General features: G+C 32.4%; 1 protein-coding gene across 2 annotated transcripts in view; it reads left to right on the top strand.

Annotated features, from left to right (window-relative positions):
- The window catches only part of LOC126828354 (26S proteasome non-ATPase regulatory subunit 1), a 253794-nt gene extending 240321 nt beyond the window's left edge, over nt 1-13473 (top strand). For both annotated transcript variants that reach the window (XM_050558095.1, XM_050558091.1), the window contains exons 24-30: nt 9036-9205; nt 9387-9569; nt 9972-10175; nt 10510-10560; nt 11539-11614; nt 12413-12515; nt 13171-13473. In XM_050558095.1, coding sequence (XP_050414052.1) covers nt 9036-9205; nt 9387-9569; nt 9972-10175; nt 10510-10560; nt 11539-11614; nt 12413-12483 — 755 coding nt within the window. In that variant the 3' untranslated portion in view covers nt 12484-12515; nt 13171-13473. The remainder of the gene's footprint in view (nt 1-9035; nt 9206-9386; nt 9570-9971; nt 10176-10509; nt 10561-11538; nt 11615-12412; nt 12516-13170) is intronic.
- The last annotated feature ends 1343 nt before the right edge of the window (nt 13474-14816 follow it).

Raw genomic sequence — 14816 nt, 5'->3', positions numbered from 1 at the left:
GTGAACTTCATTTCATTTTGTCATTTGTTTCTTCGTCAGTTTCATTAGGTGACTTTAATAACACTTAAAAATCAAATATCCCCTACTTTTTTTGAATAGTATATATCCGATTTTGATGAAACTTGAAATGTATGATTACAATCCAAAGAAACTTCATGAGATTTAAAATATATCTTTATGTCCCAAATGTCTCGGTCCCTTTCGATATTCGCAAATTTTAGACCATAACTTCCTGGATTATGGTCTCTGATTATACAAAAAAATCGCTTTTTTTTTTTAGCTTGTCCTTGCTGGTTACATGACAAGTTATATACATATTTCTTGTGTAAAGGGACACCAAATCCAGACTTTTAATGCTAAATTTATGCGCATGTATAAGAAATGCTAATGTGTTCATGATATATTATTATTCAAATGAGGCACCTTCATTAGAAGTCTAAGCAGAAATAGTGTATATTTGTGCCAACACCTCTAGCCAGCCAATGTCGATCACACGGATATTCCCAAATTCTCGATACAAACTTATAAGTATCTGTAGATTTTTAAAAAAATAAAGATTTTACAAAATGGTTGAAGTTTACTGTGATACTGGGTATTGCAGTGTCACATGTAAAGGGACACCAAATGTTGATGACTTGCCTACTAATAATTTAATCAAATCATGTTATGTAGTATTTCTCCTTTAAATCTTTCAAACTTTCAAATATAAAAAAAAAATAAAACTTTCAACAATCAAAATCAAAATGAGTAACAGTCTTTGAGAATTGGCTGTGTCCCTTTCAATAGCTTACCTTGTGAATCCGTTTAGCCAAAAAATGGACCAAATGTCTTGAAAGAGCAAGGTATCATTTCAAGATTGTTAGCATGTTACAGGAAAGCAAAGAAATTAATATAGCATTGGTTACATATACGTGTATACTAATACGATATCTAGTTGATAATAGTAATTATAGGCACACAAAAGTTTTGGTTTCCCATTTTCATAATTTCATAATTCTGTCGCTTGATCCCCAAATACCAAGGAAGCAATAATTTTCATCTATGGAAGAATTCTGTTGTTTTAGACTATAAGTTTTAACATCTATGTGTCATATGGAGGAGATAAATTCACATCACAACGTAATTTTGACGACAACATAAATACAGGGACACTAAACTTTGATTCAAACTTATGTCTGTCAAGTGATCATAAATTAAACATCTCTTTGTGACGTATTTCACAGCTAATAGAGGACGTTACAAACGGCATACTCAAGCACTTCATAAATTAAACAAGGCACTCAATTTTCAGTATCGACAAAGCTAATAAAATTTTCACAGACAATTTTACATAATATAACTGATTACGTTTTTGGAATTTATTTGATTTTTGAAGTTAAGATCATGGCTAAATTGACAATAATACAACGCGAATATTGGGCACACAAAAATATATATTGTGGGACGTGAATAAAAATCCTCCAATTGAGATTACTTACCATTTGTTTTGAAATGGAAAATTAGCCAACGAAATCTGAGATTCTCTGCTGCATGTATTGTGAAAATATTTGGAAAGACGTCGCACAAAAATTCAGTGACACCACAAATTGCAACATAGAAAAATTTAACCACAAACTGATTTTAAATGTTTTAAAAGAACATTAGTATAAAATAATAAACATATTACATGATCAATTACTTTTTTCAATAATTGTTGTTCAGAAAATAATTGTTTTTGTTGCTTTGAGCAATGATATGTATGAATTTTCACTCGGACCCCTCATTTGTGGAATGACCCAATTATCTAGCTATGTCACACATTATCCAGTTAAACAGTTTTATTTCTTCGACTTTTCTAGAGTGCCGCTATTCGACCTCTAGCTGGCTGGTCACCTCTGGCTTGCAGTTGGAGTTTTGATCCCTGGCCTATGTGACTTGGAGATAGGGGCGCCTTCTCAACCTTGTGGGTTTACTCCAGGTACTCCAGTTTCCTCCCACAGGAAAGACCCATGAGCGTTTGCTAAGATAATGAAAAATAAGACTTCTCTTTGGTGGAAGCGGACGTTAAACACTAAAAACAACAACAATGTCAGTGTTAAAGACTAGAAGATTCATAACACAAATTCATGTGAATTCATTATACCCAGATCCAATGCTTTAAATTTAAAATAAAGACGTTGAGAAATGTGTTGAATTCAGTTTACCGCACTTTTCATGAGATCAGAGGCGATGAAAAATGTATGTGGCTAATACTTTTTACATGCATTAGCCACTGTGGCTAATGAATTTTAGAAGCTAGTGCTAACACAGATACTGGTAATTGTTTTATAATAATAGGCCTACCTGGGAAATTATGTGTTGTCACACATCTTTGGCAGGTAAAATATTCCAGTTGTCGAAAAAAAATATGAACACTTTTTTATATAAATATTGTTATCCATTTTGGTGGAAACAAATTGAGAGCCAGCGTGACCTCTGCTGCAAAATATATACAACACTTGTTCATTACTCCCAGAGTTATTGACCTTGATTTATTTAGAACTTTCTAACGACATAAGTTGTCATCCGATCTGTTTGAAATTTATATTTAGTGTGCCAATTATAGGGACCCAGAAACCTGTTGAATTACAAAAAATTCTGTTGTTACTTCTTGAGTTATGGCCCTTTCTCACTTCGTAATATCTTGTGAGCACCTTAATATCAAAAATCAGTAAGTAAGATGACTATTGCAGCATTGATTATAATGTAATCAAGTTAATATATGGATTACCCCATGAAGTACTATTATCTATATAGGCTCTGTCTTAGCTGGCCATTATTAACTTTACTCAAGATAATCCATCACAGGTGTCAAGTTATGGTGTATGTCTACCACTTAATATTGGATGAATGGCTGTATTCATGATGTGACAACCTTAATGGACTGCTTTAACAACTTAGCTGTTGTGGGTTTATGTTTCATGGAGTAGTGGTGGCGCAGTGAGTAAGGCACTAGCTCACTTAGGTTTCAATCCCGGTGTTGTTCAAGAAAGTTTCCGTGAATTTTCCAACATGATTTCCACTTGCCAGTGAGTGCAAGGCATAGAGTCTGACAAGAACTGTGTCTGGTTTTTTGGGATGAGATTGAAAAACTGAGGTTCCATGCATAGTTGAAATTAGAAAAAAGAGTAGGTGCCACTGTCCGGACAAAACTTCTCCATAGCACACTGTATGGCATATGCCCGTCTTCATTAAAATTTAGAGATTGATGTGGAAAAATAAAATCACTTTCATCGTCAGTGTTTTGGGGTAACAATAGGATATGGAAAATCATGCTTTTGCATAATTTCTTTCCAACATTACTTTGTAAGACGAGTCTTGACAGTACAATTTAAATGATAATCTGGTCTTTATGGAGAAATGACAGAAAATGAAGTAGATTCATTGTTGTGTACAGATGGAAAAAATATTTTTTTGTAGAAATGATTGGAACTATTTCAGAGGTTGTTTAAGGTAATTGACCACAGACTTGATAAGTAGATAAACAATCTGGACAGTAATAAACAAAGTAGAAGATATCAATCAAAAAGCTAATCTTTATTATTATCATTAATATAAATTTTCCTCTAACCTGTTGTGCTTATCTCATGTTAAAGATGTTTATTATTTTTGTATTATTCTTAAGCTCCAAATCCTTACTGACAGCCACAAATGCTAAAAACATGAAGAGCCCAATAATATCTAAAATTGGAAAAGAAAGGTTCATGAACTTCTTTATTGTATTCGGAGATCACTGTCAGCTTTCACTGACATTTTCAGCCCAAGGAGTATGGATAACAATTCCTGATTTTATCCAGAAGGCTCCACAAACATACATATGAAATGATGTCTGCTTTAAATTCCAATGAACACAGAATGAATTCAAGCAATTCTGCTGTGCTGGACATGAAGTCAAACAGAAGATAGATGGGTAGTCTGTTTAATCCGTCTGCCTGCATTCTACTTAATATGATTAGCAGGTACACTAATAGGATGATATGCGGAAAAGGTTTATCACTTGTCAAATCACCTGCCACTTGTAAGAAGGCATCGAGTGGATGTTATGTCAGCTTACTTCATGTATTTGACATATTAAATAGATTTTTGTCTTCTTTTAGCTCAGGAACTATTATTTTCCATGTGGTCAGTTACCATACATATTAGTCCATATAATGCCGTAATTTCTTGTTTTTTGAGCTCTTAATGCTTTATTATAGTATTTGGAGAAGACGTGGGTTTGATTTACAAGTGTTATGTTGTTCTTTCTTGTAAAGTAATAAATAATATGGGTAGAGATTAGCCATTTTTTTCCTCCTCTTTTGGACATATTAATACTGTGCTACTTCTACTTCCCTCATGATCATTATCTAAGCATTGATAGAAGGCTTGGATCATCAAATGAAGATAGACAGAAGAATTGAACCACCACTGATTTAATTTAGGAAGGGAATACAATACAAAATAAATCAACAGAAACCTGCTACACTGTTTACTTTTTGGCCCAGATTTATCTATAATGACAGTGGTTCGATAAGTTTCTCAGTGTGGCATTTACTCACACACTAGATCCCCTGACAATTTGAAAGCTAAATAAGAGTAGGTCATAGTACTGCTGTCAGGGGGAGAAATTTCCCTTGTAGCATACTGGCTGTCTACATTAATCTGGTTGGCAATGTAAGATGTAAAACATTAATTCATTTATACAAGACTTTTTAGGTTTTGTTGGCTGAGTGGACTAGGGTTGTCTTCAGTTACCTCTTATTTCTATAGATCCCTGTGTGCAAGCACATTTTTCATAAAATATATACGATATGATTAGTGTTGCTATCATTCATCACTGATGCGTAGTTGATTATGCGATTATCGGCCTTTTTACTAAATATTTCATTAGATTAGAGGCATAGATGGAAAAATAGAAAACCATATTTATTCAAAATCCAGCCTATGGCTTGTGTTTTAATTTGGCAGTTGTTTTTTTCAGAAATACAGATCAAACATTTAACACATTCAGCAAAAAGTGAATTAAATAACTAATAAGAGAAACTTGTTAATCCAAATGTATGAGAAAGTCTGAGATCATCTAATATCTATTTTTTCGTGCTACCTTTTTTACTAAAAAAGTAAAATGGAAGTTTTACAGTGCTTTTATATGAGATTTTTATCGTGTGAAACACAATGGAGATTTCATCAAGATTTTTTTTTTTTAATGTGGATTTCCTTCACAAATAGTTAAAAATATTATTGGGTGCAAATTTACGAATGCTTTGGTGTGGTGAGTATTGTGATAAAGTTAATCAATGTATATTACCAGATTCCTATTCATTACCGATTGTCATAAAATTTCCAGAAAATGATTAGTAATCGGCTAAAGTAGTCACAGTTTCTGAAGCATAAATGCCCAAATGAAATTTAGGATGCATTGTAACACTAGTTTAGTATAGAATACATTCAAAGAGAGAATACAATCAGGAGCCAGTGGTTGACCTGAACCCCAGGTGATTGACACTGAAGAAGAAAGAGATTGTTTTACTACAGCATGTTGATATCCACAAGATTATTGAATAATTGTGTGTTTATTAAGATTGATATATGGACAAGTATCTTATTACATCTGATTATTATCTATAGAAATCAAGATAAATCATTTAATAAATCAAAAAAATTTCTTATAGAACAGTTCTTTGTTAATCTTATTTGTTTGTTTATAATCTGTAAATCAATGTCACTGATGTATTACATTTTCTAGTTAACGGGTCATTACTGGGTCTTTTAAAACAGATCAAAGTCAGATTTGTAATTAAATTCAAAGTGATTATAACCATTTCTTTTAACAACAATAAATATACCACATTTTTCAGTGCACATAGACTAAACACAGAATCTAATGTACTTATGGTGTTCTGAAGAATATAATTCTTTACACTATAATAGATACCAGAAGAGGAAGTTTTAAGTTGAGATTTTAAAGATTTCCTTTGAATTATCTTGTCTGATATCTACCGAAGGTTATTCCATAAATAATAGCAAAAGACTCACTTTCTGATTTCTAAATGTACTGCTGAAATTTGTAATAGATTTATCACATGATCTGGGCTGTAAGGTTGTTTGTATTGTCAGGTTTGTTTTTAAAACTTCGTAGTTTTATGATTTTGAGTTTCTATTTGTATTATAAAGTTAATTCTTTGTGTGATTGGAAGGCAGTGGAGAATATAAAGGGTTGGTGATATGTTGTTGCATTTCTTGGTCTTCTGAAAATAAATCTGGATGTTCTTCATTGTAATCTCTCCAAATTAACAATGCAATAGGTTCCTTTGATCTCTAACTGCATTGGTATTTATTCAAAGGATAGTTAAATTAATCCTAGGATGCTTTCATTGTATCTTGCTCAATGAAAAATCAACTTTAAATTGATAATATAAACATTTGTATGAATAATCCACATGACATACATGGCATTTATTTGACTCAACCAATCTGTAATCCTTCCAGTAGGATTTAACATATGTACATTAAATGAAAAGCAAAGAAATACTGCTTTAAAAAAATGAATATATTGGAATTAAATTACAGCATATTTGATGGTCGTATTTATTTGTTCAGAAACTGATACACAGATAATAAAATTATATTCTATATGCTGTGATTGGAAAAAATACAAATTTACAATTGAGGCAATTAAAGTTGTTTAATATTCTCTTAGGCATAAGAGTAACCGAGCAAAATTATGTTATTATCTAAAACGTACTAGATAAGTGTCGTATAGGTGTTTTATTGGACAAGGAATTAGGCCACAAGTTCTACTACACGAAATTGTAACAATTATCTCAAATTTCCTTGGTCAAAGTCATGTGGGTTTTATTTTGAACTCAAAATTAAATCAAATCAAATGGAAATTTAAAGCCAGTCATCCATCACTTTGTGACATGTTGGTCTATGTATTTGGGCAAAGAAGAATCTCTGGATTTTTCAAGCTTAGCTCACAGCACCTGTAGGGGGGAGGGGGGTTGACAAATAAAGTACATGTTGTGTTCATGTAACAGCTTCCTTAATTTGGTACCCAGACAATATATTCTTTTCCCTAACATTTGCAAACCATTGTGAAAAATACTATATTATTAGTCTCAAATAATGGAAGTATTGTTGAGACGAGAAGCTAAATTCTATCACCGTCTTGGTATCCCCAGTGGTTTCATTCCGTTCTACTCCACTAACCCCTGGGTTAATCTATGGGGGAGACACGTTTCAAGTTATCCACCCTTGATGATGATGATTGTGCTATTTTTATTGACCAATCCCATAAATTTATTATTTGAAAAGGAAGTGACTCTCATTGGACAATGTTAGGAGTTAGCCTATTCTAAATGCGTAATTATTAACAACCAATTATATATTATGTTAATGAAGACCAGACATTCATATATTAATGTAAGGTCATTAGTTTTATTGAGAATCGTTCGTTCGTTCGTTCGTTCCTGGAATTTTATTTCCACATGATATTGTAGACAAGTTATTGTGAATCAATTTGCCAAGTATAATTTCAATAATAATAAACATAACAGAATGACATATTTCAGACAAAGAACGAATCGTAATAATAATAACAAAAGTCAAACATATAGATGTTATAAATCAGCAACACTTACTACAGATTTTGATAATATAATTAAATATAAATAAATTATAAATATATACATTATTTACATAAATTATTCAGTAAATGGACATGAATATGGTTATCTACCCTTATAAAAACGAAGGCGAAACGATTGGTTTGTAAACTGTTTTCTGATTGGTTCGTAGACTGTAGATACAATCAAGGCCAGTACAGATAAATTGATATCGTGGAAACCCTATGGATTAACCCAGGGTATAGTGGAGTAGAACAGAATGAGACCACTGGGGAAACCAAGGATGCATATTGTCTGGTGTTAGTTCTTTGTACTAAATATATAAAAGAACTAAAGACGAAGTAGTTGTAGTCATATTTCTTTTGTAATAGCTAGATACAGCAAATTAGTGTTGACTCTGCAGACACTTGTTAAGATTTAATGATTTCACACAAAACACATTTCTTTTTATCAATTGCTTCTGGTATTAGATTGTTCTTTTATAGAAGAGTTAAACATTTCATCTTTTTAATATCAGATTTCTATCAAAAACATTTGATATAATTTTGAAGATTTTATATCTTAAAGTCGCTGATCTTCATTTGCATTTTTCAGACAATATTTCACAGCATAATCCATAGTGAAATGTATACTCAAAACAAAATCAAAATGTTGTTTGTAGATAATTTCTCAGTTTGGATTTGGGTGGATCAAAAAGACACCCATCAAAAGATTTTAGCAAAGTCTATGAGCTTTATATCGTCTGCAGAGGATGCCGAATATTGACAAATTTCCAATTCATCATATCTTTGTAAACGTTCAAAGGGAGTGAACCGTATTTTTAGGACTGAGATTCAACTTTCACAATATTGTAGTTTGCAAGTCCCTCGAATGATGATCAGCGATTTTAAAGAACACATAATCATGATTTTCTGTTACTTAGTTTGAAAACATCATGGCGGTCTTTCAAAAAAAAAAATCAGTGGATAGAGACAAACAATTTCATACAGAACAATAACTCAGCGTCTAATTGAAGGGAAGGTGATTTAATGCTGTGTATAGTTTCATTACATCTTTAACTTGACTTTGTTTGATAATGACCGGGGTCACGGTGGCTAAGTGGATAAGATGCTGGCTCGCTAGCCTTGAGATCCCGTGTACACATTGGCATGCACATAAAAGATCACTTGACAGTTGGAATTCAATATAAGAGTAGGCCGTAGTGCATTTCATTCGATCGATAATGAACACTTCCTGCTTAGGTTATGCAGAGTACGTTGTCCATAATTTGTTTGCGGAAAAGATAAATGTACAAACAATTTAAGCTAATTATTTTGATATTACCTGTAAAGAATGAATCTTGATGAATTAAACATATGTGATTGCTTCTGATAAACTAGATTTGTTAATGGAAATGCTTTTGTTTTTCAGGTGGCCGTAATATGACAATCAACTTACAATCTCGTACAGGTCATACCAATATGGAGGCTGTAGTAGGAATGTTGGTCTTCTGTCAGTTTTGGTTCTGGTACCCTCTAACTCACTTCCTCTCTTTAGCTTTTACACCTACAACTCTCATTGGTCTTAATGCAGATTTAAAGGTACATATTTTTAAAAATGAATCTGTATTTAAGGGTAAGCCTTATGCGCATTTTTCAAAAAATGAATATGAGCTTGTAATTTCCCCAAAATAATTTACTAAACTTTATTATTAAACTGATTTATTAAATATTATGAGTGGTTAGGTTAATATCCAATTGGTTTCATTGTCTTCATTTTCAGATGCCTAAACTTGAATTCAGGTCTAATGCTAAACCATCAACATTTGCCTACATCCCACCACTAGAAGAGAAAAAAGACAAGGCTAAGGAGAAGGTAGAAACAGCCGTTCTGAGTATTACAGCTAAACAGAAGAAAAAAGATGCTGAGAAAAAGAAAGAAGAAAAGGAAGAAAAAATGGATGTTGTAAGTTGATTTTTGTGTCCGAGGTCATAAATTGTGGTTCTATTTTCATCACATATAGGCTACCATTTCTTCTCAGAACTACAAAATTTACATGAAATGTAGAATGTTAATTTTGATTGGATTTTTAATTTCACGTTTTACAATTTACAATGAATTCATGTGTGACTTTTACATTGTAATCGGTGACTTTAGGGTAAATCTCAATGGTGAGTTTATCATTGGAGAGAACCTAGTGGAATAAGAAGTGTGTTGGGCTGGATCCTGAAATTTTTACATTCAATCCATCATATTTTTATACCATTATTGGATGTTTGAAGATTGAACAATCTAACATGAAAGACCATGACTTACATCATCTCTGTCTTCACAATACAATGTTATGTAACCGTATATTCTTTACAGGATGAAGAAAAGAAACCAGAAGAAGTTAAGAAAGAGGACAGTAAAAAGAAGGACAGTGATGTTAAGAAAGAAGATGGAAAGAAGAAAGATGGTGATGGAAAGAAGGATGGTGAGAAAGATGTAGAAAAAGAAGTAGAAAAGAAAAAAGAACCTGAACCAAGTTTTGAGATGTTGTCAAATCCAGCTAGAACAATGAAAGCTCAGGTTATTACATTTACATGTAATTTAAAAGTTTGTAATGACAAAAGTATAACTAAAGTAACATCTTTTCTATAGTCAATTTTTAGACCATTTTCGTTCAATGGAAAGCTCAGACAGTTATTTTTGATTTTTTAGTTGGCTCTATTTTTTGTAAAAATTGAATTCAGATGAACTAAATTTCACTGTTGTTACCATTAATTTAATCAATAATAAAAATATAGCACGATTGATCGTAAGGCAAATTAAAATTCAAAGTCCTACAACTAGACTAGAAGTATATAATATGGAGAAATATTCACGTTTTAGATAATTTTGAAAATGTTGTATTTAATTTTAGTTAAAAGTTTTGTCAATGGCAGATGAATCACGCTACAGACCTGTTAAAGAGGTGAGTTGATAGTTGTAGAATAAAAACAGAATTAGCAACTTAGTGTACTTACCTGCTAAAATAATGAATATGTGTTAAATGTACATAAGATATTTATATTTTGTTTGGTAGAAGAGGACCATGTCTGTTGAATTTATTTACTACCATTGTTTTTTATTAGAAACGCAATATTTCTTCCCATAACAAATTACTGTAGTAATATTTATTGGAATACTTTCTCTGCATAATTCACAAATTCTTCTGAACACTCAACAGTCTGAAGTTATACTGCCCTCCCTTCCTCTCTCCTACTCCTGTTTACTTCAAAATCATGAAATCTTGTGGACTTTATACTGGACAAAGTTTTGAGTGGAATTTTCAAAACTTGAGTTGTAAAGTGGTGGACACTCTAGCCGAATGATTCAGCCTAATCAATCGGCGTTGAAATTTGCCTAGTGTGTCCACTGTCATTCGGCCGAATGTTTGATATATTCGCCTTGTGTGTGCGCTTCACCGAAGCATTCGCCCGATTGTAGAATTCATTAGTAAATCACCACTTATCATCCATCCATATCAAGAAGTCATGTGATTGTTTGAAACATGGTTGCCGCCATGTTTAATCATGCGACGTGAAAGGTGATGCAATCGACTGGTGAATTGGATGAAGGATTCATTTTAGTGTGTCCACCCATTCGGCCGAATAAAATTTCTGGCTGACAGTGTTATCTTCAGCTCTGAGTTGCATTGTAAATAACATAATTGACAATTGTTTTAAAATTGTTTTCATAATTGACAATATAAATATTAGTGTAATTTAGACTCATTTAGACTTTTTTTAAAGCTTTTATTAGAAATTGTCATTTGAGATTGAACATTCACTGGTTTAAGTTCAAGTGCTAATTTCAGGCTGTGTGGGACACCTTCACAGTGTGCCATTTCAAGATATGACATTAATTATTGTATTATGTGATTTCATGTGTGCATTATTATTTTTGGTAGGTTGTTAATGGTGGTATTATAATGTTAAAGAACAGTAAACCCGAAGAAGAGGAAGAGATTGTTGAAACTGTCATTGGTTAGTACACTTTACACCAAATTGGTACATATATGCTGAAACATGAGTAAACAGGCTTACTGAGAAATTAAGAAAAGAAATGAAGAAAGTTACATATTCTAGTGCTATTTTATAGCAATATTGATCGCACAATTACAATGTAAATGCCTACCTTTATTACGCTTTAAGCATATTCTACTGGCCGCTATCAGTAGTTGTGAAGTTAGTCTTTTATTTGAATTTGTTATTCAATATGAGGATTTACTTTACAATTCTGCGTTCAATAATGCAACAAAAGATGGTTTAAAATCGATAAATGTTGTGGATAATTATATATTTATCTCCATTTTGAAGTTATTGTAATACAACTCAAAATTATCAAGGTTGGTGGGTTTTCTATTTTGCGTGGCAACACATGTAGGCATGTCTGAATTATTTTTCTACGCCCATTCAGCTCTTTATTTTTCTTTAACCAAAGAAGTAATATCGATAATAAAAGCTATTTTAATACCCAATTATTATTATTCTAAAATTTTATTTCTTAGTCCAACTCCAATACATTTTTTGTGTACCCCATACTGACAAAGTAGTATAGATATGTGGCTTCACAATAAATTAACATAAATTAAAAACATGAAATGTGAATTTAATTTTCAGTGTTTCTGTATGTTATCAAAAATGACTAATAGTGAAAATTTTAAAGTGGAGGCCCTGCTTTATACATATTTACAGAAGAAGAGTGAAGAGTTGAAAACAAATTTTAGAACACTTATGCGCTCACCTATTATATTTCATAATTTCTTTGTAATTATATTTCAGCTGGTGGTCCCAAAATAGAAGAAGAAGAAGAACCTGAACCACCAGAGCCATTTGAATATACTGAAGATTAAACATAGATACCTATTTTAACCCTGAAGTACATGTAAGATATAAATACTATTTAATTGAAATGAAAAAAAAAATAATGTAGGTTAGATAATACAGCGCTAATGTCAGAGGATACAAATAAAAAAAGATTGTCCAGACCATTACAGTTTCATAAAGCTAGATGCTGTCTACAATCATTGTTTATGAAAAGGAGTAAGGTCAGGGTCCTCCCGCAGCTAATACCCCTGCGCACAAGCGAATTAATGAAATAAAATTGTACTGAATGTTAGTCCCAAAATTACCTGGTTTGTGTCGAGTGGACGTTTAACCCCATTTCTCTGTCTCTCTCATTAAAATTGGGTGTAAAATCCATAGCTTGTGTAATCGGAATAATTATTCAAACCAAAATGTAAGTACTTTTCAGTATGTATGGTATTTGAACCAAATTAAAATTAGTTTTCATGTTTATTTTAAATTCCAAGTCAAAGATGATATTACAGTTATGACGCAATAACGATTTATTCCTTTTTTTATTGGCCCACATGATTATGTAATAATTTCTTGTCAAGACACCATTGATATTTTATTACAATATGAAAATATGTTTTTTTATTTACCTGAAGATTCACAATGCAACAACCATTAATGGACTGAACTGATTCAAATTTATGTTTCACTGCCTGACAATCAATCTTTTTTTTAAATTTCAGGAATAGTTCAGTACTTTGTCAATGTCAATTTTATTTGATGATAGCTTACTAGAAAACACAGCACACACAAAAATATTATGATTTGTTATTGTTTGTTCGTGATATCAGCGTAATGTAACAAAGGACAAAGGATTGAATAATGAATTTATGTTCGTATTTTTAAAAACCCATTTAAATATCATTTGTAAAGGTTCAACTCTTTTGTGTAAAATCTTTGAATTGTATATGACACAATCTGTTTAATTGATGTATTGACTGACATTTAGCTTGAAAAACAACTTCCAATAAACATTTTACCACCAATATAGCTTACAATAGTACTTTTCTCATATTTTCCTTTTAAAATTATGTAAAGGCATATTTAATTCAAACAAAAAAGTGTTATTGGCCTTGAGGGTCACAAACATCAAGCTTTTGTCTCCACTGATGCTATTGATCCTTCCAAAAACCCCAATGACAAAAAGGGTGTTGCATGATCTCAAAACCAAATTATGGAGATAGCAGAATCTGTTTGATTTAGTAGTTACATTTGAACAGATGTTACTTATTGTGAGCAATTTCAGATGTGGCCAAACAAAGAGATAAATATTTGATCATAAGCCACACGAAAATTTGCATCCTCCGTGAAAGGTACCCCTTTAATACTGCCTTGCACAATTACTATGATCAATTTAAGAAAAATTGTAGACTTGTCTGTTTTCATCAGTGGTTTAATTCAAACCAGCAGTGTTCAAACAGAAATTTCTTTTAAAATTTTAAAGTCTGACAGTGTGCGTTAATACCAACAATTTCATTAGTTGATTTAACTACGGTATCGACTGTTACTGTGTCTAAATTATATAGATGTCAAGGTTGAACATGTCTTGAAAATGAATATAGGACTGTTATAAGTACCTGAAGTTGAAAGACTTACTGCCCCAGCCCTTCTAATGAAGACTACCTGGAGTCAGAGAAAATAGGGAAAGTTGCTTTGATTCACCTCAAGACATAAATGGAGTTATCTCCATTGAGCTTCCAATCTTGACACATTGATAGCTCTAGCTGTTTTGCCAGAATATCCCTGTGTGATCTATTTGTAATCTAATCCAGTACCCAAGCAAATAGCTAGATTTTAAGTTTTGCAAAAATATTAATAGTGCAATCTCTGGTTGTATTAATATTGGTATCCCATTATGCACACATACAGGTTTTCCTTAAGAAACTCTCTTCTTACTAACCTCTTTTAATTCAAATATGATAGTGTTAACTGACGTGCCTAGAACAGATTTGAGTTGGAGGAAGAGCAACAAGTCAGAGGGAGCTTGATCTGGAGAATAGGCTTGGTGAGAGAGGATCTTGAAGCCAGTCATATGCACCACACACTGCTACCTGGGAGGATCATGCTATATACACCTAGAATTCATGTTCTGCATGTCAAGCACATGAGATACTGTTCTAGCAAAACTAGCGGTTTGGGTGATTTGTTCATGGTGAGATCAGAAACACTTGGGATACCCCTTGTATGTATGTAGTAATATTTATACCAATGGATGACCCGGCACGGCACACAGGTTGTGCCTATAACTTTGAAACCTGAATTGGTAGGCGAATGTTACTCCCAGGTCCGAGTTACCCATATACATCAAATTTCAGCCTAGGGACAGCCC

The sequence above is a fragment of the Patella vulgata genome, chromosome 1 (assembly GCF_932274485.2).
Source record: "Patella vulgata chromosome 1, xgPatVulg1.2, whole genome shotgun sequence".
In the NCBI taxonomy this organism is placed as follows: Eukaryota; Metazoa; Mollusca; class Gastropoda; family Patellidae; genus Patella; species Patella vulgata.
The sequence above is the reverse complement of the archived record's forward strand: the minus strand, read 5'-3'. Positions and strand labels throughout refer to the sequence as shown.